Source organism: Symsagittifera roscoffensis, chromosome 2, assembly GCF_963678635.1.
Source record: "Symsagittifera roscoffensis chromosome 2, txSymRosc1.1, whole genome shotgun sequence".
In the NCBI taxonomy this organism is placed as follows: Eukaryota; Metazoa; Xenacoelomorpha; order Acoela; family Convolutidae; genus Symsagittifera; species Symsagittifera roscoffensis.
Genome location: NC_087063.1, coordinates 18,647,798 through 18,672,157, shown reverse-complemented (window position 1 = coordinate 18,672,157; position 24,360 = coordinate 18,647,798). Strand labels below are relative to the sequence as shown.

At 38.0% G+C, this 24,360-nt stretch overlaps 1 protein-coding gene across 1 annotated transcript; it reads right to left on the bottom strand.

The window, feature by feature from the left end:
- Positions 1 to 1,002: 1,002 nt before the first annotated feature.
- On the bottom strand, positions 1,003 to 23,748 carry LOC134839496 (acetylcholine receptor subunit alpha-L1-like). The gene is made up of 5 exons (XM_063855071.1): positions 22,904 to 23,748; positions 13,866 to 14,091; positions 6,692 to 6,821; positions 5,904 to 6,113; positions 1,003 to 2,272 (listed from the first exon to the last, which is right to left on the bottom strand). The coding sequence occupies exons 1-5, from the start codon at positions 22,957 to 22,959 to the stop codon at positions 1,464 to 1,466; spliced, it is 1,431 nt and encodes a 476-aa protein (XP_063711141.1). The 5' UTR covers positions 22,960 to 23,748; the 3' UTR covers positions 1,003 to 1,463.
- Positions 23,749 to 24,360: the final 612 nt, after the last annotated feature.

Sequence of the window (24,360 nt, the reverse complement as noted above, 5' to 3'; positions counted from 1 at the left end):
TCCGACTGCCTTTTAAGGTTTTATGGAGCAGTAATAACATTAAACAATTAAATGTAATAAAATAAAATGAAAATTTTTTTTTCTAAAATTTGAATTTTTTAATGAAAATCATCCCCCCACACGCCATATAAAGTACAAAAAGTTAGATTTAGCTCCTTGTAACAAATCAGTTATGGCAAATAAGCTTTTTTCAACCATTTTGGAACGATTTTAAGACGGATTAATTCTCCGCTTACGCGTTAATAGCGCGAAATATTTCGCGCGTTAATTGTCACAAATATGCCAACATGGCATTCTTTAAACCCTCATAATTTTACGAGTATTTATTTCCTAAGCTTAAATTCGAAAAATTTTACTTGTGATTTTTTTTGTGAAGTTATGGGGGTTTGACGATTGCCATTTTGGCCAGTTTGGGACAATCAACGCGCGATTTATATTTTGGCTTTTACCGCATAAGCAGAGATTTGATACTCGTATAAATCGTTCTAAATTCGTTGAAGGAAGATTATTTGCCTTAATTGATTTGTTATTAGGAGCAAAATCTATCTTTTTTATTTTATATGGCATATGGTAGTAAGGATTTTCACAAATTTTCTCAAATTTGAAAAAAAAAAATCGTTTTATTTTCTTACATTTCATTTGTTCTTTTCAATACTGCTCTAGGCAGTCGGAACATTCAAGGCTTCGCCCTGATACGGGCAGTCTTGTTTTTTTTCAAAGACCCTAAAATTTTCACTAAAAACTCTGTTCTTGTGGCCTGTTTTTGATTTTGTAAATTGTATCATTTAGAGCCAGCCCCTGGTTTTTATACATCCAGGAAGTTCAGGATAGTCCCTGCAGTTTAAGATATTGATTTTTGCTTGGACGCCTGGTTGGGCTAGCCAGGGTCAAATAGCTGAAAATCCATGGTTAGGCAAGCCGGATCATTTGGATCTCCATGTTTTGAATCAAAGGAGGCAAAATTTAAATTTAGATTTCATTATCTATAGCTACAATTGAGACTTGGATGCATTTAATTTCTCAAAACCAATATTTTATGAACTCCAAAGCTACCAAAGCTGCGGCGAGTTTCATTGGAAACAAAAAACTTCGCGTCATAGGATAGGTCGTCCATCCATTGATCGTACCAATAAAAACAGTTCAGAGTTCACCATTATTTTGCTTTCAATGCGAAACAGATTGTAACAGTTTTTCCGCTCAAAAAAGCCAAGGTGAATAAAGTTAAGAAAAAAAATAGACTACATTCTTAAGTTTTTTGCCTTATTGGCAATCGGCTGTTACGGCACCAAACGAATAATGCCACGATTAATAAAGCACTTATCCAAAAGCTATGAGCATGCGCACTAGGTCGACTGTGAATTAGATCACTGTCCAGAAAAAATACAGTTGTGAGCGTGGTCATTTTGACATATTGGTTAGATCATTTGAAGTCATGTTTGCTCTTCGGAATTTTCGGAGTCTTATCATGCATTGAGTTTGCTGTGCGAGTAGTTCATCAGAACTATCATGTACCCAGACGTAACGATAGTCATGAGGAGAAACGAGACAATGAAACACATTCGGTTCAATGTTTCGCATCCAACCACCATTTGTTCACGTTCCGTCAAGTCTCCCACCGAAGTTTTTTCAGAATTCTTTCTAGCCGGTCGAATGACCTCGGTATTGTTATCTTTGCCGCCATTTTGAGCAGCACTCACTTCTCTCTTGTCCGCTCCAATAAAAGGGAGGGCGGAGGCAATTGACAGTGTTCCGTGCACATATTTTATTGGCTTAGAACTTGGAAACTTTGGACCCAAAATCGGACGAACTTTCATGAGAGCGAATCGTAACAGTTGCCTTCCCTTACACTTCTCCGGCATCGGATCAATGTAAAGCGAAACCATGTAGATGGTAAGTAGAAGACTCAGCGCAATGAAACTTAGAGAAAAGAGAAGATACTGGCCCAATAGGGGAATCGAACTGGCGCCCTGAGGCATGAAGTTCGAAATGAGCATCATGTTGACTGTTTGTGCCAAGAAAATTGTGACCCCGTAGCCTATTTTTTCACCCGATTCAGGTGGAATCGCAAAATTGAACATGCTCAGATAGTTGATTGCAATGCCAGGAAGTATGACGTTTGCAACGTAGAAGGCGCTTCGTCTCTTCACATGTACAGAGAAGAGGAGGCTTGAGTAAGTTGTGTCCTGATGCTTGTAATCTTGTTGGATAGAAGTAACTTCTATCACCTCCCACGAGGTGCTTTGGGTCCTAAGTTCTTCATGAAGAATCGAGGCTGAAAAATATGTTGGGAATTAGGCGATGTGGCATCAGAGGCGGAATTAGGGATTCAGCCTATTGACCCTCAAAAGGGCACCCCCTTTGGTACTACTTTACGCAATTAGTTATTGGTCGGCCAACCTCTAAAAGCTGCTATGAGGGAGCCTTGGCGCATACACATACTTATTCATAGTCGGGTGCGGGGGGAGAGAAATGATTGGTTGCGAGCGCCAAAAAAAACCGGTAGTTTGAGTCCTTTGTAATGCGGAAATGGTTTGTGGTCATAGTTTCTAAAACATTTGCAAGATTTTTCCTGTTTTTTTTCCGTAAGATATTTTACCTCCGAATATGTTTTGTAAAGTTTTGGAAGCTTGAAGATTGCAGATTTGGCCATGTTATGGACTAAATTGTGCCGCGATTTGAAAAATTATTTCTTTATGCTGCGAGCGTAACTCTGATGATTTATGCCTGGCGTATTCAACCACACAAACAAAATCGTTCAAAATTGAATTGAGGCTAGCTAATTGGTCATATTATTTTCGCACGATTCATATTTGATCTTTGATATTGTCCGAAAAATGTTGTTCACAAATTTTATTCAGCATGTTAGCATATCTTTCAATCCCTAGACAAAAAATTATTGCGTTCTTTGGGGTTAATTTTTTGTACCAAAACTTAGCGAGTATTTTCATGTTTAGAAAATCTTTAATTTTCGTTGATTTTGTAGGAAGATAGCGATTTGATTCTGGTGGTGTCTCACTGTTTAATCCTGCGATATTTAAACCCTTATGTTTACACCCCCCATAGTATAACTCCGTAACATGATAACCCAACAACAATTTAAGCCCCTTTTAATGACGATAATTTGTTTCAAATTAAGTACTTTTATAAGTACAGGAGTAGTCCAATTAAGTTTACTAATTGAGGACTGAAAAGCTAGTCTTAATTCACTTGATGCCTCTAGCATCTCAAAAATAATTGCATTTCGATTAGTTAGAGAAATAATCCCTCACTCACGCGTTTAAAACAGAGATAACCTACATGGTGCTAATTGAAGGCAACAAAAGACGTTTGTGAGTTTTATAAAAAATCATACTGCCTATTTCTTTAACCATTGTTATACCACTCTATCAGATCAGATATAATGTTTGAAGCGACTTTCTATTTTACTTTATCTTCAAAAGACAAGCAAATGCTAGTGGTAGCAGGCCATGAGTATTACCTTAAACGCAAAAACAAGACAACAACAAATTGGAACTGCTCGAAGTACCAAACCCATAAATGCCGTACAACAGCAATTACGGATGGATAAAAATTTATTGAAATGACGGAACTTTCAAAGTCACCCCGAAAATGTTTTAAAAATTTTACTCCATACACGTCAGTCTTTCAGGAATAGCCCCCACTTGCATATATGCGTTCCTGCCAAATAAAACAGAAAAAACTTACCACCGTTTCTTAGAAGCCCTAAAAACACTAGCCCCTGATAGTAGACCTCAAAAAATTTAACTGGATTTTGAGCAGGCCGCTATTCAAGAGTTTCAGAAAAGTCCAAGCTGTCGGGATGTTTCTTCCATCTTTCACAAAGTTTTATGAGAGAAATCGCGGAGCTCGAATTGAAAAATGATTACGAAACAAGTCACGAGTTCGCTTTAGCACTCAAAATGTTACCCGTATTGGCGTTTGAAAAAGAAGAAGAAATAGGAATTTAATACGATAAAATAGTGGAGAAGATTCAATTCATTTGCGATCGCACCATAAAAGAGTCGGAAAAAATAGCAAAAATTGACGAGTTTTGCCTTTATTTTGGATTTAACTACATAAAAAATCTCGTCCCGAATCGGGAAGCCCTATTCCCCCCTTCATTATGGAATCAAAGGGATGCAGCATCATCGGGTTTGGCCAGAACAACAAATTGGAAAATTTTTTGTGGCGCCAGGGATTTGATTCTTTGATCTCTAGATTTTGAGACTAACGCTTTAACCACTATACCGTGAGGTCTTTGGTTGTCATCCGAATTATTGTTCCAAGTTTGGCTCTTTGATCTTTAATTGCGCCCATGTTTGAGTTTTCAAAGCGTAGATCAATTCTGTCGGCGCCAAAAGATCAAGGTCAGGAAATTCAAATGGTTTTGGAATGTTTTGTATGGGACTGTTCTTAGAACCTTTTTTTGATGTTTCGAACTCTTTTGTATGGGACTGTTTTGTGTATGCGCTAATTTGAATCATGTCGGTTGGATTCGTGATCAAGTTCATATCAAAGTCTAGACAATCGGCAAGGTCATTTCTGTTCAAGTCTAAAACGCATGTACCAGCGTGCATGTTAACTCATTTTGCTTCGCAAAATTTTTCGCAATTACAGCTTTGAAGTTTACCGACGATATCGTTCCGAATTCTTTTCAAGTAAATCTCATTTTAATTCTAACAATTGGTTTTAAAAAGGGGTTAAATTGTAGTGGGGTTATCTAACTTCGGGGTTATATGAGAGGGGTTAAGAAAAAGGGGGTTACAAAACACGGGGTGATAAGCTTGGGAACTGATTCTGGCACCTGTAAAATATACGAGGCCAAGGGAAAAAAAGAGAGCGTTTGATCAAACCAACTACTTAAAATACTTAGGTTCGTAGTTTTGTTGATTAAATGGATCTAATTATAAACAAAAAAGTTACCGCGGCAGTTTCGAGTTCTGATATTTTTGATTGACAAACAGATGCTAAGCTTTGCGCTTTCTGCGGTGGTTTTGCGTTTTCTTACGAGAACTGAGACAACTTTGAATTCACGATTGAATCCGGAAAAATCAAATATCGACAGGATTTTACTGCATAAATATGTGAACGCTAGTTATTCCGAGTTTCGAAGAAAGAGAGGAATATATATATTCGGTTGTTTTTTTATTCAGACCAATTTTTAAAAAGTTGACGGCGTATGGGCATCGACCCTCAAATCTAACAATATACCAAGCGAGTATGCTTGCACTAGACTAATATGCCACTTTGCTGCTGAAGTAACACTTTGATAAAATGTTTTAATACGTGAATTACTTTTGAGTGACATTTTATCCGCACGCATAACCGTTCTAAACTGAATTGAGGCTAATTGCGAAAATTAGTATTTATTGGAGTTTGTAGAGCTAGAACTTATTAAAATATGTAACTTACGTAATTCAGCTTGAGTTTTTACAAACCTTTTGACGTAATCAGGGGCGGAGTTAGGGGGCGGTGGGGGCCGACCAACCCCAAAATTTTTCTTTATGCGCCTAGGCGCCAATATATACTAATTTTGAAGAGGAGCGCGTTCCGAAAAAATGCAATTTTAGTCGAAATTTTCCAAAAAAGTGTCCGAAAACCGAATTTTTGACGTGTTTCTTCAAAATGTGCCTGCAGCGCTGAATTTTTGATCAAAGAATAGGGTCTTCAGAGTGCTCTGGAATCGCTCAAAAAAACCAATTTGGTCGACCTCAAAAAAAGGTTTTTTAAAAAAATTACACTAGTCGCAGTTTAGAATTCGAAAATTTGAAAAATGGGTTGGAAGTTTTTTCCGTTTCACCAGTTTAAAGGAAGTCGACTGGTTGAAAGTGTTCTGACATTCGGAATTTATATCATAACAATATAGCCTCCCGTATGTGGAAAAAGAGAGATTTGGCGTTTACTCTGGACAGACACTGATTCTTTTGGGCTGATCCAGGGTCCCAGCATCTGGGTGCAGGAGTGCTGGTCGAAGGGGAAGAAGTGGGCATCCAGGTTGCAGAGGAATTCTGCCCTAATCAGGCGAGACAAGTGGGTGTGTCCGGAGGCATTGATCCAGATGGGCACTTGCAGAGATTTAGTTAGCTGGTGGCCGCCGATCTGGTTGAAGAACACTAAAAGTTAACGAAGAAATGTTGTTTCTATCTGGCAAATGCATTGAATGTTAATCAAATAGTTTTCGTATTTATCATAGCAGGAAAAATCTCGATTTGATTTCTAAAACCAGACGCGGATTCAGGAGATGTTCTAGGGGCAGTCAGGCAGTCTGTATATTTACGAATATTGAGATCAGAAACCAATTAACAATATCAATTAGCTAATGAGTTAGCTTTTTTTACTTTAAAACAAAATGAAAGAATTTTTTGACATCAACCTCAAAAGTCCCCAAAACAAAAACATTTCATTGAAGCTCTTATATTTTTGCTTCAATAAACAAACGTATAAGTAGACCAAAAATTTTGGGATGTGATGCTGGCTTATCATTAGCCTGATGGTGCTCATAAAAAACTATCAACCATCTGTTGAAAAGATATTTCAAAAATTTTTCAGTCATCTGTTTAAAAGAGTATTTCAAATAGATTTTCCAAATTGGGCAAAAATTACAAACGCAGTGAGCTGCTTCAGTACTGCTTAAGAAGTGTGAAAAATGCTCGGCCTGCGTGGGTTGAAGAAACTTTCACTGCTTACTGACCTAAGTCTGGGAGCCAGTTGTCCGCGTTTTCAGATAAAAATACTCTTTCGTGTCCATCATAATCATTGGGGTCCCAGGACACCATCTGGTTGTGCCAATTTAGGGCAATGAAAACTGACAAGTCCAACACCTGCATGCATACACAAATTCAAAATTTAGGGCAATGAAAACTGACAAGTCCAACACCTGCATGCATACACAAATTCAAATACCATTAACAAGGGTTTGTAAAAAGATGGCTGTTAAATACTCAATTGACTGTATTCTAGTTCGCATAAATAAGAGAGTGAACTAGAGTTCAACACATAACAGCTAGACAGCTTTTAGTTGATTGACAGGCAGGTACCAAACTCACACTTAATTAAAGTATGAGAAATAAGAATAGCAACTAAGATGATTGACAACTAGGATGATTGACAACTGAACATATTGTAGCCCCTGACATTTCCGTATGGATGTAAAATTTAAATACATAGTAATTTAAATTTAAATATAATAACTACACCTTCAAAATGCCGCCTCAACTATACTGCAACAAACACTTGAGTTTTAACAACTTGAGTTTTAGGCTTATGGCCATCCCTCTCCCTGGGTTAACGAGTTTTTGAATAAATGTAGAAATAAGATTCATTTCCCTTCTCCCCCTGGATGTTTTCCTGTTTGTTCCGCCCCCTGGATAGTTTCAATCATAACTCCTCCCATTTTGTCTACTGGCTTTCTCCTTCTAGTACTCCTTCTGGTTCCCGAGCTTTCACTTTGGCTGCCTGATTCAACGTCTTCTTCTTGACTACTATTTACAAGACACTCCCGCGCCACTAACGCTGGACGTTCCTGGCTTTCCTTCGCTTGTTTTCTTTGGCCCCCTTTTCCTCGCTTAGCTCTTGTCACTCTGGATTTGGCTTTAGCTCCCGTTCCACCTTCCATTACTGTCGTACTGCCGCTTGGGCTTTGTCCCGCCGCAATTGCTTCGCGTCTCGCTAGCATTTCTACCGGTAGTCTTGCCGGAATGTTCAATGGCTGATCGTCTTCAGTATCCGAACTGTCGGACTCGAAGGTGGCTACTTGTACCGTCCGCGTAGTCTTAGCTCTTTTTGATTTCGGGCTCACGACTGCTCCTTTCTTTGCGCTCGCTAGCATATCCTTGAGCGTAGCCGGTTTCCGTTTCTTGGGAAGGTCAGGTTTCGGTTTTGATGCCACTGCACTTTTCCTAAGAACGGATCCGTTTTTAAGTTTCAAAGTATGTTCGGATTCAGAGATTACATTGGATTTTAGTAATTTATACCGATTTAGGGTCTTGCTGGTAGTACGCTGGTATAGGGTGCGTCCTCCTCCACTCCCCTGGATGTTAGGGCCAGTGTCTCCACTCCCTTGGATTTGTGGTCCAACTTCCGATCCCTCCCTTGGACATGCGTCCATTTGTTGGTCACTATCCAGCGTGATAGGGGCCCTTCGGAAAGTTGGAGCGTATGTTAGATCCGACCTCTCCTCCCAATTCGAATGCTGAGGGAATGCAACTTTACTCATCTCAGGATCAGTTTCGTCTAAACACAAACATTTTTGTTTTAAGACGTTCTTCCAATTCAAGTTTTTCAAACTTGGTTTTTTCGTAAGGTTTCGTAAAACGGTATTGGCCTCCCTGCCGTGATGAGCTTCAAAAGGTGTTAATTTAGTAGTTGCATTTTTTGAGAATCGTAGGGCGCCTAGCGCTATATCGACCATAGATTCTAGAGACTTATGTTCTTTTTCTGTCGCATATGTTAAGACAAAATTCTTCAAACTTCCTATTGTCCGTTCAACGGACCCCGTGCCTCGATGATCATTCACTGGGGAGTACATTAGCTCGATGCCTTCTTCGTTACAGAAGCTTTTAAATTTATTAGAAGAAAAACATGATCCCTGATCAACGTGGATCTTCCGAGGTACTCCATGATGCGATATGTACTTATTAAGGAATTTTAAGACCTTATCTGACGTATTAGTGGTAGTAACCATTGCTGACGGCCACCTTGAGAATCGGTCCGTAGCAACCAAAACTTATTTCTTACTTTCGTTCAAGTAATTTATCGGCCCCCAGAATTCCAACTGTAAACATTCATTGGATTCCCTTGGTTCGGGGACCTTGCCCATGTCTCCCTTGGGTAATAACGGTTTTAGATTCTTACCCGCTTCCGTGCATTGCTGACAGTACGTGGCCTTTGCTGCCAAACTGCGGTACATGTAAGGATACCAGACGTCGCGCGCTGCTTCGAACATATTTCTTTTACCGTGATGGTAATAGTGTATCCGCGATTCAACTGGAAATTGCAAAGGTAAAGGGATGACCAACCGTCCATCCAACCACACACAATCGTCCCGTAACGACAGATCGTTAGCGTATTGAGCCCAGTACTTCCCAATCTTTAGGAGTTCTTCCTTCAAGTTTGTCTTCTTCTCCAATGCTTCTTTTACTCGTACTAAGTTCACATCCGCTGGTATGTTCGAGGCAACAAATTCTAAATTAAAAAGTTCTGGTAACGATTGAGACTTCTTGATAACCTTGCAATCACGAGGAATGATGGACATAATTTGCTGATTCGGATTAACAGTAGGAAAAAGCTCGCCTGGAAATTTCGAAGGTATGGAAAGTACTGTATTAATTTTGGAATCCCGTGTGTTTTTAGTAATTGCAACAATTTCAGGGTTAATGACAGTTATTTCATCGCTACTCAATAAATTTTCATCTAATCTAAGCGGAGAGTTGATCTGAGGTTGTAGTATATTCGGATTGTTAGTTTGGGAATCAATTGTATCGTTTTCAACATTTTCAATTTCAAATACTGGGAAAGAACAATTAGAGTCGCTATCCATTTTGTTTGAGTGTTTAGATGTAGGCAAATTTAACCGTCTTCCAAGGGAACAATATATAGAGCACACTGAATGTCCCTTGGATTTATTTGATTTACGCGTTATGCAAATTGATCGTTTCCTATTGGTCGTTGTCTTCACGCATGACTTTCCGCCCTCAACCGTCGCTGGTTGTATGCATGTTATTCGTTCTCGCTTGTGATTGGATGAAAACCGTCTAGACTGTTTAGAACCAGTTTCTCGAATATTCTGATAATTTCGTTTACCAAGGGGTTTTAATTCATTTGTAAAACCATGGGATTTTCTGATCGAAGCGGTTTTTGCCACGGTGAACAAATTATCATATTGACTTATCGGTTTAGGGGGTTCGCTAGAATGCCTCGACAAATAATCTGCCAATCCAATCTTGGCGCCCGGTTTGTGTTCTATTACAAAGTCAAAAGGAATCAGTCTGTCCAGCCAACGTGTCAGTCTTGAAAAAAGTGTTTTGTTTTTCTTGTTATTCCCGTTAAGTAATGAAATTAAAGCCTTATGATCGGTAATGACTGTAAATGATCTCCCTAGGATGTAATTTCTAAAATACTTGGCCCCCCATACCACTGCCAGCATCTCAAGCTCGTTAGTGGAATATTTTTTCTCGGCTGCGTTTAAGAATCGTGATGCAAAAGATATAGGGCGCCACCCTTCGGTACCCAATTGCTCTAAAACCGCTCCAAGGCCATTGTGACTTGCATCGCAAACAACTCTAATATCCTTATGAATATCAAAGTGTTTTAATTCAACTATGTTCGCTACCCCCATTTTAATATTTTGGAAAGCATTTTCACTTTCCGCGGTCCAGTTATATTCGTTCTTCTTGCTGAGAAGTGGCCTTAATGGAGCTGACATCTCCGCTATCGCCGGTAAATATTTATGCAAGCTGTGGATTGAGCCCATAAATGACTTTAATTGCGTGACTGTTTTAGGAGCTTTTAGTGCGTCTATCGGCGATGTTTTTCGTTTAAGAGGCGTAACCCCCGTTTCGGTTATACGATGGCCAAGCCACTCGCATTCGGGTTTCGCAAACTCTTATTTTGGTAACTTCAAGGATATGTTTTCGTGGTTTAGTTTCCGGAGGATCTTTTCAACCAAGGAGATATGTTCTACTTCCGTTCCCTTGGTTGTAACCAAAATATCATCAATAAACGCGTTCGCTTGTGGGAATTCGTTTAAAATTGAGTCCATTACTCGCTGGAACTCTGCCGGCATTGACGTTAGCCCGTAAAACCCTGTTCGGAAGCGGTAAGTTCCTGTCGACCGTCCGCCCACCAAAGAAAAATTACAGTGCACGCTCGTTTCTTCACTAAGCGGTAGTTGCCCATACGCGTACGTTAGGTCCATCGTAGTAAAGTACACTTCCCCTTGTTTTTTCTCGGATATAAGTTGTCCTATTGTATCTACAAGTTCTTCTATATTTGGCATCTGGTATTTGTTTTTATGCACTTGTTTATTAAGCTCTCGTGATTCCAATGCTAATTTTACGGACCCGTCTTTTTTCACGGTGATGACGATCGGAGAAACAAAGTATCGATCCGAACACTCTTTCAATTTTTCTATATGTCCCTGGGTTAATAGCTTATCGATTTCTTTGTCCACTTTTTCTTGGAGCGTTACCGGCACTCTCCGTCCCTTCTGCTGCACCGGTACAAGATTTTTGAAAAATTCTGCTTGAACTTTGTAGTTCCTAATTTTTCCAACTCTAGTAAAAAGTTTTGGGAATAGCTTACTGAAGTATGATTGCCATTGATCCATCTGCTCATCCTCCGGTTCATCGTGCCCCTCCTTGCATGAATTGTCCTCCGCCCCCTGGATGTTCATGATTTCCCCCTTTGGATCTGCTTGCATCAACTGGAGTCCAAGTTTCCCCATCAAATCACGTCCCACGATGGATGGTCTGGTCCCCCCAATGACTCGGACTTCTGCTGTCGTCTTCCAGCCGTTTGATGCTAATTCGAGTTCCATTCTGCCCAACATCTTGATCCGATTGTTACTGTAGTCTCGAAATTCGTCATCGTCAGTGTTATCCTGCTTCAAGTTGATTCCCGCTCTTCCCACTGTTCTTCTCAAATCTTCTAGTGTTAGAATGGAAATCGGCGATCCACTGTCGATCCAAATGTTCATTTGGTGCCCATTAATGAATATTTTGAGTTTAGGCCCGGCAACTTTCAACACCGTTTCCTTCTTCCGTCGAATTGCCATAACCATGTAATCGTCTGAACTTTCTGATGACCAGTTGTGGTGTTCTCGTTTAACGAAACCTACTGAATTTGCCGCAGCTTGGGGCTCCACGTCATCCGAGGGGGTATCTTCTTCGTCGAAGAGTTCATCCCCTTGGATCAGTCCAACTGGTTGTCCCCCCCTGGATTGTCGTTTTCCACGGCAAGTCCTCTCAAAGTGCCCAATCTTTTTGCAGAAGTTGCATGTGACGGCTCTTGCTGGGCATCGTTGTCGGTGTTCTGGGGTGAAGTTCGGTTGATCGCAGTTGTAACATCTGCGCTCTTGCATTCGATCGGTTGTTCGACCTCCTCCACGATTTGGGTATTGACCCCGTCCCCTTGGCATTCCTCGTCCCCTGGATCCGCGAATATTACTGACTGGTTCCGTTTTGATCTGTAAGGAACCCCCTGGCGATGGATGCGCCATTCCCGTGGAACCGGATACGGCGCCCTTGTAGCTCCTTGCGTATTTGTCTCCTCTTTCATATGACATTGCGATGCGCAATGCTTCTTCCGGGGTTTTAGTTTCCCGACACAGCTCGTTCTGTGCGTCCCTGTTCCTCATGTTGAAAATAAATATGTCTCTCACCATTTTCCGCTCCTGGGTGCCCAAATTGCATCTTGCCGCCATTCCGCTAAGTTCTGCATAGAACGATTCTAGACTCTCACCCTCCTTTTGTTTCCTCGACAACATTTGGTACATCTCGTACCTTTCGTTCCGCTCTTTCTGAAAAAGAGTTACACAGGTATCCAAAAAACGTGGGTATCGTACTGTTTCCATATCTAAGTGTGGATGTTGATTATGCAAAGCTCTCTGTCCCTCATGTCCCAGGCATAAATACAGATTCGATATCAGTGTACGTTCACCTTCTGCCCGTGGTTTTCCACCAATGTCACCCAGGTCTGCGATCTGTGCTTCAGTTAATGTCGATGGAAAGTAGTAGTCTGACGAGACTAGTCCATGTTTCGCCACCATTGCCCAATGAAATCGTTGTTTCCAGTGTTCCCATAAAAGTTGCGGTTCCGCCTGAGTTGAGGCCAGAAAGCCACAATTCCAAGGGGGTTTTTCCCCTCACCATCCACTGGCTGCGCCATAACAAGGGTTTGTAAAAAGATGGCTGTTAAATACTCAATTGACTGTATTCTAGTTCGCATAAATAAGAGAGTGAACTAGAGGTCAACACATAACAGCTAGACAGCTTTTAGTTGATTGACAGGCAGGTACCAAACTCACACTTAATTAAAGTATGAGAAATAAGAATAGCAACTAAGATGATTGACAACTAGGATGATTGACAACTGAACATATTGTAGCCCCTGACACCATATCATCTAGAAAAATGCACAACTAACCAGGGGCGGATTTAGGGGGGCGGGGGCTTGGACGTTCCCCTCAGGGATTCGACCCCCTGCCGACCCAAAGGCTCCCCCCTTTGGTACTTTTTAAGAAATAGATTTTTGGCCGATCGACACTAAAATTTTTCTAAAGGCGCCGTCGGCGCCAATATATACTAATTTTGAGTGGGGAAAACGCCTTTTTTGGCCTGTAAGTGTCAAAAAACGCCTTTTTTGGACTTTTTTTCAAATTTCGCGCACAAATTTCGGTCGGCCAAAACAGGGTCTTTTTAGTGCTTTAGGAGAGCTCGGAAAATCACCTAAATAAACCTTAAAAAAATGTCAGCAAACTTCGCCCCCCCCCCCCCCCCTCGAGAAAATCCTAGATCCGCCCCTGCAACTAACCAAAAAGCTGGTTTAATGTTAAATACGAGCTTTTTTTATCATAAAAAATCAGCTGGAGAAACATTAAATGGATGTAAATTTTAAGCACCATTTTATACCAATTTGATACTATTATATGAAACCTATTTTGGCCTGCAAACCCTAAATAGCGCTCGACGAAGACATCGATTGGTGGTCAGAACTTTTCAAAAAGACTATTTTTATTGCTTTGCTCTGCACTTAAAGCTAGATCCTTTTTAAGCAGAACCCAGAACCCAAAAAGTTCTTTTTCAGAACTAAACTGCTTACTACTATTTAAACAAAATAAGAATGGTTAAGAATGTAATTTGAGTAACCTGATGGACGACATCGAGTGAGTTGATTTGAAATATTTCAAACTCCACCCCCACCACTACCTGCTGCTGACTCATCCCCACCACCTCCACCTCTCCCTCCCTCACTGGCCTGACAGCGGCACTGCAGTTTTGGAGTACGTCATTGGCCAACCGTTTACCAACATTGGCTAAACTGATACTGCTGCTGTTGTCGTGAGTAGCTGAGACACTCACGAAATTTAGCGCTCTATTAAAACAGAATTGATTTGTTTTCTATCAGTAAGAACTTCCTTTCAAAACCAGAGTTTTTTCTGTTTATAGTCCATGCCAGAAAAGCGTGACTGAGCCGAGTCGACCTCGATTTATAATTAAGCACCGTGACGTCCCAGTACGTTACGTTTTCGCAAAAAGACGAATTATTGTTTTGGCTTCTTTCAAAGAAATTGACGGAATGTTTGCACTCGAGTTTTTTTTTCAAGACAAACTTCGATTTTTAACTAGCAGTTTTTGACGGACTTTCCTATCACTCAAAGTATCATTTTTGTTGTCCTGAATTCCCATTCAAAAAGATAATCCACACGGGATCGTTTTTGAAAAGTTCTAGGGAATTAATAATAGCAAGTTTAGCCAATTTGGGATAATTAATATATTTCATGCTAAATAAAGCGTAAGCGGAGATTGATACGTATTAGAAATTAATCCAATTTCAATTGAGTCCTCCTACTTGGTCAAGTAAATACTTTGCCATATGCAAAGAATATCACTTTGTACTCTACATAGCGTGTAGTGGTATGGTTTTCAAAAATGTAGGTGGATATAGCAAAATCTATCAACTTAAACCTTATATGACGTGTGTGGGGATGATCATTTTAACAAAAAGTCTCAAACTTAAAACAAAGTTTCATTTTTTTTACAATTAATTTTTTTTCATTTTAATAGTGCTCCACAGACTTTAGCGCGCAGTAGAACAATCAAAGCTTCGCGCTGATACGAACATTCTTGTTTCATTTGCGAACACTTGGCAAAACTCAGTAGAAACGAAATTATATAATTAATGATGTAAATTAAATTATTACTAACGAAAATTCTGCGTTACTGATTTTTGAAGGATGAAGTTCGCTGCGAAAGAAGACCAAAAATGGCAGAGCCAATTTTGCTGACAGGTTTTGAATTGCCGCTGGCCCTACAGAAAAATCAAAATAAAGAGCAGTTCCTTTTGCACGAATCTGGTCCCCAAGATGAAAACCGGGTTATTGTGTTCGTCACATTACATGTGTTTGACCTACTATCTTTGTCAGTTGATTAGTTCTGCGATGGAACGTTTTCGACTGCTTCCAATGTATTTTATCAAGTTTATCCAAAAACGCTTCAGTTGAAGGATTCCGCATTCCTCTTACTTACGCTCTGCTACCCGACAAAAAGAAACCAACTTACTTTCACCTCCTCAGTATTCTAAGAGATGAGTACCCAAAACACGTTACAATTGATTTGGATATAGTTGCGCGAAATAGTTTCCCATCAGAGAGCTCAATAGGAGGAATCAAACTATTGTCGTTTCTTCAGTACTCTTTGAAATAGCTGTGCCAAGTTTAAAAGTGGCTACCTATAAAGCGCCCAGTAATAAACAAATTTCCGAGTTCAACTATTTTCCTTGATTTATCAAAAAGGAGCTAGAGTCGATTTGAAACCGGTAAAAAATGGATACATACAAGGTATTGATTTTTCCCCCTCGCTCAACTCTTCAAGGTTGAACCCATTGTTGTACTGTAGATATACCCGTTATCAAATTTACCTAAATTTCATTTTTTTTCCTCAAAATTGGAAAGTGTTTTGTTCCGCCGAGGTTTCGATCCTTCAATCTATAGAGTTTAGTCTAACGCTTTGACCAACATACTCTGAGGCCTTTGCTTTTGTTTCGAAGTTTGGTTTTTTGATCTTTATTTAAGCTCATGATTGATTGTTCAATGCGTTAAATAATTCTTGTCGGTGCAGAAAGTTCAAGATAATTTGGGAGAGTTTTGTATGGGACTGGTTTGTATAATCACCTTGATTCTAAGTAGTCACATAATTTAATTTCAAATACTTAGAATGTATTTATCACCATGTTTCAAAAACGTACTAAGTAAATTTCCGCTCTGAGACGCTTGTGAACAAACCTGTAGACCAATGGTGCTCTCCTTGGCAATAAAATTGTTGGCGTGGCTTATGAATTTATTAATTACCTACAATGAATTACCTGAAAATAATTTATTATGATTGTTATTATTATTTGATATCCAAAATCTGGATTCAAAAAACTAAACAACCATGGTTGCTATCATCGCCTAAGTTTTGTTTGATAGAATTGGGGATATGAAAGAGGGACATTTTTTGTGATTGTATGCACCGGAGAGTTTTTTTATTCATTGTAAGATATTTTTGTCAATGAAACAAAATAATTTATTCTGGTTGCTTCGTGCAAAAACTTGACACGTTAAACAGACATTTCTTGCTCTTTTGAATCATAAAAATTTTTAAAAGAATTTTATAAGAACGCTTTAAAAAATGAAAAATTGCACCGCAAATTTCCGGAAAAAAAAACGCGGGACCAAAAAAACTTGACTCATTGACCAGGGCACATGTAATGGCTCTCTGAATATCCTCTGACTATCTAAAAAAAGTCCCTTCCATCCAGCCCTGATCCAGCGATTCAGCCCGTTCATCTTCCTTTGATCCCGATATCCATTTTAACCAGTGGTCATTGCCCACATATTTCGATTGGGTAGCCACAGCAAAAAATAACTATCTAATTGTCTCTTCAAATTGTTTTTTTTTTGTTTTATTTCTGGGACACACCTGCCCACTCTCATCACAAAAATCCTAAATTGATTTGTCTAAAATACAAAAATCGTTTTCTTTTCATTTTTTAAAGCTACAGCGATTTCCAGGCTTCTTAATTTGACTTGAAAGCAGTTTTCGATAGGACTTTTGAGCCGTTTTGTTTCCGGGTTCAGATGGCGTGTCATTGCTTTTGTGATACGGGTTATTAGTTTTTTTTACTATGAAATATTTGGGCTATTGAAAAATAACCCCATGAAATTGAAAGCAAACTGGGAATATCAACCAGATGGTTCGACACGCAATTAGATTTCCTTTAAAGGAAAATTTTAAAAAATACAAGTGCCTGTAGTAAATTTATGGTTTGCACAAGATGCGAATATTTTGGCTGGCCACTTTATGATAGTTGGCTCTGTATCGGAAGCCATCAAAGGTCTTATTCACACCCAGGCTGAAGTGCTCGACTCATGATTCGATCGAAACGGACACAAAGTCGAAAATTGTAGATAGTTTGCCTCAAAAAGTCTAAAATGAACATCGTACAACGATGCCCGTTTTCGACTTTTTGACTCGAACTATGTCCATTTTCGACTTTGTTCGAATATATCGGAAAATGTTCGACTTAGTTTGACTTTGATCGACTTTATTCGACTTCTCCGGACATGCGTTCGACTTTGTTCTAAATAATTTGTTTAAAAAGACTCAAGCCAAAAGCACCGCCCACGTCGAGGTCGTAGTTTCATGTTCAAACCAGGTGAATAAGGCGGAGCTAGTTTTTTTGAGAGGGGGCTTCTTACAGAGAAGACAAGCTTTTGAGAATTATGACAAAAAGATCGTCATAACAAAAAGGTTTTGTCCCGAAAACTGCGTTTTTCAAAGCTCCCCCTCAAAATCAACGTGCCATAGTATTTGGTATGCCGTCGTAAATTGGTTAAAAAAACCTTAATTTGTAAGCTCGTGGCGTAGAATTACTAGGTCGTGGCGTCCACCGTTCATTCATAAATTCAACCCAGAGCCTATATTAGCCATTATTGAAGGTACCAAGTGAACTATGTTTCCCCATGCTATCGTGATTTAGGGGCATTTTCCATTTTTTTTTCTAAATTTAGTTTTCAGACATAAGCTTAAATTAATTCAATTAACCGTTTCCTCTGAAGCAAAACACTTACGAACAAAAATTTTGATGATATGACACTATAAAAATGTCAAATTGGAAAAACCTACCAACAAAAAAACCGTATCTTACAGTTCCAATTAGTCTATGGAAAAATTGCTCAGCGTATAAGTTTGTGAAAGATTTAATAAATTGGTGACAGATTATTGTTCGTCAAAAATTTCATTTTATTTAAATGGAAAAATGCTTTGCATTGCATACAGTTTCCATTCATAAAAACTGTATGATAAGCGTTTTTTACTTTTTACAAAAGTTCCTAAATTGAAGAAAAAAATAGTTTTTTTAGTTAGTCATTACATCAATTCTCTGCTCAAAGTAATATTTCTAAACACTTTTGCAGGCAAAAATTTCTTTCCTATAAATTGAACAGAAGAAACAAAATCGAAAAAGTTTTTTTTTCACACAAGACTTATTAAAGAAACAAAAGGAGTCTTTCCACATAAAAAACTCGATGAAGATTTTCTGTGATGTCAGCATTTTTGTCTTTCCCTTATTTTAAAATGAGTTCATAATTTAGTGATTCGGTTTTAATTTTTTCAACCGCTAAATTCCTCGAAGTAGAGATTTCATTGCATGTACAAAAAATATATTTCTCATGATTCTAATGCTGTGTGAAATTCAATAAATTACCTCAATTTCCTATCTCAATGTGTATCAAGTTAAAGTTTTTCTCATTTAAAACAATTTCATTAAAATCAAAAAATTTAGCGAGTTGAAAGTCACTGATTTCAATTTTGAAAAAAAAAATTGAAAATTGAAAGTCTCTGATTTCAAATTTGGAAAAACCATGCTGTTTTTGTAAGGTTTTTGATTGCACGGAATTGTATGATAAGCGTCATCCAGGTTGGTAAGATCGTTAGTATGGGCGACTTGGAGTTTGGTTTATTTGAATCAGCGTTGGTGTTTATCTTAGAGTATTCTGTCCTGACTAAAAATTTTTTTTTGCGAGTAAGTGACTGCTTAAAAACGTGTGGCGGAATGTTGTACTTGCATAGACTATAGGTAAATTATTGATGACTCAGTTTCACGAATTTTCATTGATGATTCAATGTTGTTTCCTGCAATTTTTTCAAGCGATTAAGTAATTTTTATCAATAAATCCTGTCGGCGTTGAATCAGCGAGCGATGTAAGTCCGTTGAATCAGTGATGAGTTAGCAATGTTTCATTGATGAGTTAGTGCTGTGACAAAAACTTTTTAATTAGACTATTTTTGAAGGCTGCAAAAATAAATCTATGATTTTACATGATCCGTCAAGATATGATTTTTGACCAAATAAAGGCATAACAAATGGGGAATCATTGTTTTTCTTCAAAATTGCTATAAACTATTTTAGCTAACAACAAGACTGCTCGTATCAGGGCAAAGCCTTGAAAGTTCCAACTGCCTTTTAAAGTCAATGAAGCTGTAAAAACGTGAAAAAAATTGAATGTAAAAAATTAAAACTGATTTTTTTTTCCAATTTGAAAATTTTTGTGAAAATCATCCCCCACGCATCATATAAAGTACAAAGTGAATTTCGCTTCTTTTTAAAAATAATTTATAGCAAATAAGCTTCCTTCAACCAATTTGGAACGGTTTTTACGATTGATTAAATCTACACTTACACGTTAATAGTGCGAAAATTATGTAAGTTAATTGCCCCACACTGGCCAAAATGGCAATCTTTAAAACTCCAAAATTTTATAAAAACTGATCACAGGTGAAAAATATTTTCAAAGTGAAGGTGAGGACAACAATACTTTTTGAATGATAAAAAAATCCGTCAAAAATGGCTAGTTAAAAAGTCTAGTTAAATTTGTCTGAAGAAAAAAAACCCACCCCGAGCAATTACTTTCGTTAGGAAAGTCGGAACAATGATGACGGAATCCAGCGACAATTATTAGATTTTACTTCAACGGTCAAAATGCGTTTGGCTTTAGATTCCACTGAAATGTAATAACTTAATCGCATTTTGTGTAGGCATCAGTTTTTTGTTACAACTACCGAAGAAAGGGACGGATTATTTGGGCTCGGGGATTTCTCTTCAGACAATTTTTGATTTCTTAAATAACTGTTTTCGACGTTTTTCATCATCTGAAAGCTTTTGATTTCAGGTGAAATTTTTTTTATCTGTGATCAACTGTTGTAGTTTTGTGAGGGTTTGAAATTGCCGATTTACCCCCATATGATATCATCAACGATTTGAGCTATTAACGAGTAACTAGTGGACACCCCTCCCAATCAGGGATTCGGCCCCTGCCGGTCCAAAGGGTTCCTCTTTTTTGCTATTTTGGGGTATCGGGTATCCATTTTTGGCCGACTGACCTTAAAAATTTTCTAGAGGCGGACTTATATTAATTTTGAAGGGGACGTTATAGTCCCTGCAGTTTTCGAGGTTGATTTTTGCCCGGATTTTTGCCAGGTAGGGCTAGCCAGGGTCAAATAGCAGAAAATCCATAATTAGGCAAGCCGGATTATTTGAATCTCCATCAATGTAAACAAAAAAAACTTCATCGTCGTTAACAAAGGGCAGTCGGAACCTTCATGACTTCAGGATCTGTTTTGTTTCTTTTTATTTCCGGTTATTCCTGTTTTATGTTAACTTTTCTTTTCTCTAGAAGCACTGGGACGAGCACGCAGAATGGGCATAAACATTATTAATTTAGAAACGTGGTCCAAAAGATCTTAAGAAATCCTATTCATAATTTTTTTGCTCGCAAAAAGAGAGATCATGAAATATACAGGAGGACAAAAATATTAGCATATGGAAGATTTTTAAGTCAAAAAGAAGGCAATATGTCATGTTAAAGTCCTCTCAATTCGTAACTCTATCAATTTTGAAATTGGCAAAAAATGATTTTAAAATTTTTGTTTTCAGACCAGTTTATCTTGGCGGCGAGAGAAAATGATTTTAACTTTTTTGAGATATTGATTTTTGGTGACGGACCCCAAAAACGTTCTAAGAGCGCCTTCGGCGCCAATATATACTAATTTTGAGTTGGGAGCGCGCGCCGGGAAAACGCGTTTTTTTGTTCAAAATTTTGCAAAAACTGCCTTTGAAAACTTTTTTCGGCCTGTTTTTTCAAAGTTTTGTCTGCGGCGCAGAAATTTTGGGCGAAACCGGGTCTTTGTAGTGCTGTGTGAGAGCTTGGAAAATCAATTTGGTCGACGTAGAAAAAGTCGACAAGTTTTCGAAATTTTTTTGAAAATCCCTCCTGCAATTACTCTACTTACATCATCTACGACTAAGTAAGTAGAGTCATCAATATTTGATCTTGAATCTGAAATAACCTTTCACTTCTGATGATCAGCGTCTAACAAGTCTTCTGAGACAATTCAACTTACCCACAATGCCTTATTTGACCCAGTCTAAATTGTTCTTACAACCAAAACGTAATAAAATTCCAAAATAAGGTGCTCAATCTACCTGTATTCTAGTAAAACGTGACTTTTGCGAATTAATTCACCATTCTCCAACCCTTTTGATCCCCCAACAGTCAGTTCTGACTAAGTAAGAGCAGGTTAAAATTTTTAAAATCACATTCTTTTTTTTTTGAATGAAATCAGTCGTTAAATAATGAATCGCAACAAACAGCAATCTTTTTGCATGCATGTTTATAAATCTGGCATAAACTACTGGTATTGTTTTTTTTGGATGGAGATAAAACTTCGGATAAATAGGAACTTATCTTAGATCAAAATCCCTATAAATGCGGTTGTTTTAAGTATAAACTAAAATTACGTCACAATTTCCTATCCCCAGATATAACTTTTCAGAAAAAAAAGATTTCTCGTATCAGGGTGGAGCCCTGAATATTCCGACTGCCTTTTGAGGACTATGGAGCAGTAATAACATAAAAAAAACGAATGTAATAAAATGAAATGAAAATTTTTTTTTCTAAAATTTGACATTTTTTAGGAAAACCAATAAATTGTAAAGAAAACTCTTGAAACTGAGAAAATTTTCAAAAAACCATTCTTAAATTAATCATATTTCATGACTTTATGACAAATTGTTCGGCTTGAAGTCCCTACTTTTTTGCAATTCGGCTTGAAGTCCCGTTGGCTTAATGTCCGGCACCTTTTTCTTCCAACCCAAAAAAGCTTTCAACTTTTCATATAATTGCCCGGGTTGAGCTCACATTGAAAATTAGCAGTAAAAAAACAACAGCGATTGCCATTGATGAGTCATCGATGTTCATTGCCACAATAGCAAACTTTACCGATAAATAGTTTATCGCTAAATTGCCTAACTTTCAGCGATGAAACAGCGATAAAAAAACCTATCAAAATGAGCAAAAATAGTGAACTACCTGGATTCGCTCCCACAACATTCAGTTTTTTTTTACTTGCAAGTAACCTCTGCGCCATCAACCCTTAGATATTCGCAAGTTAAAGGGCTGATCAACTAAAACTCTCTTTTGAAGCTACTAGAATGGTTAAAATTTCTGAAGTTGCAGCGCTGATTTTCTACGGAATCAATTGCGAAATAGCTCTGAAATATCGCTCTGAAGTTTAGCTATGTAAAAAAACTCTGAATTATACATGAATCAGCGCTGGAAAATGGCGATTCAGAACAATATAAAAAATAGCGGATCAACCGTACAATCCCCCTTCCTAAATCGATTTTGGAGGGAGAAAATATGGATTTTTAATAGGCTAATTTTGAGCATAGCCTAGATTTGTTCAAATTTAACCGTATTACTAAAGAAAATTGAATTACAACATTAATGTTTGTAACACAGCATACAATTTTTTTCAGAATTAATTCAAGCTTAGGGGGGATTGCACGGTTGATTCAAAATAGAAAATATAGTTTTAGAAAAAAAGTTTTTGGAAAATTTTGTTTTAGAACTAAGTTGATACAAATTTATTGATACCAGGAAATAAGAGTAAAATTTAGACCAATATTTAGGCTAAAGAATTGCAGAAATTTATACTGACGAAAATAGATTACATAACAAACAGACGGTGAAGAAAAATCAGAAACTTTCTATGAGATAACATATCTATACCGTCTCAGTTTTTAACGGGACCGTACATCTAAACGGGTGCCAGAAAAGTTCAATAACAAAGAAATTACTCACGGAAGAACATTCAACACCACGAGCAGTCTTCGGAATGAAAAACTGGTCGCCATCATTGCAAAAATCAGCTCCAAATGAATTGAATATGTGCTGACGGTAATTTGAGTTAACTTCAACACAAGTAGTCAAATCCTCCAATAAGAAATTTCTGTTTTGCTTTTAGAGTTTTCTTTCAATGGAACCCAGTTAAATCAGATAAATTTGATGCGAAGAACTAAATAAAAAGAATTTATCGAACTGTTGAGAAAACCGTTTAGAAAAGCAGAACTGACACTATCAAAAACAGGAAATCACCTCAAATAGCTTCAAAAGAATAAGAGCTACTTTTGTTCATTCATCGATGTGGAATTATCGTTTTAATCTGCAAGATGAATTATGATTTGCTTCCTGATAACTTTGATTTCGCCAACTTAAAGTGACGGTCTGCAGAAAGTCAGGTCAAAATGCTTTTATAAAAAATGAGCTCGAAATAAAGAAGCGCACAAGACCTCCTTAGATTTGAATTCGAGTTCAGACGCAGGTATAGGTTACAAATTAGTAATAAGTTCACTGCGTCAGGGACACTTTACAGGAAAATTTTGTCTATCTAGAAGCACCACATGCCTGTTCCCTTCAAATGAGAAAGGATTTGTTCGTACAATAAATCCTTCAATAATTGATCCTTTAATAAACTTTCAATGAAGATTTTGAAATAACTGGTTTTCTAATAGATAAAAAATTACGCAAATGTTTGATTTCTTATGGTAAATCTAGACATAAATAATCAACGTGACCAATTTTCTTCCAGTGACACTAAAACAGTTCAGTTCATGTGTCTCAAGTTATGGTTTCTTTGTTTATCAGAGAAAGCCTTTTGGTTAGGTTATATTATTTTTATTACTTAACTTGCGATCAAATAATTTGCGAACTGATCTGGCGTCCAGAAAAACAGATGTCAACAATTACCGACTCATGACCTAAAGACCATTTGCAGGCATTCTCGTGCGGCGATTCTGCGTATAATAAGAAACAAGCTGATCTAGCTAACGGTACATTAAAAGCTCATATATTTTGATTTTTTCTCCCATTTGCATACCCCTAAATGTTGAGCCAGCAGAAAAAAAAATTCAATTAAAAATGCTTTTCGAAATCCGTTTTTCGTCTGTTTGATCAATAGTCCGACTGTGTTCGAACTATGTTTCTGCGCCGTTTCCCCAAGGCGCGGAAGAACCTTGGGGAAAATGTTCTTCCGAGACTTTCAAAGTCGAAGTATAAGTTGAGCAATTCGCCTCGGGTAGTGTGACTTCGCAATAAAAGTTTGCAAAATGCAGATCAAACCTGATATCGCAAAACCCCCAGAGCACAATTGTTAAAAACAAGGTTGCCTAGTCTTTTACCAGTTATCCTATCATTGAACTGAGTTGACTGCTAGATAATTTTTCTTCTGCTAGCCGGTTGATCTAATGGAATTGCCCAGC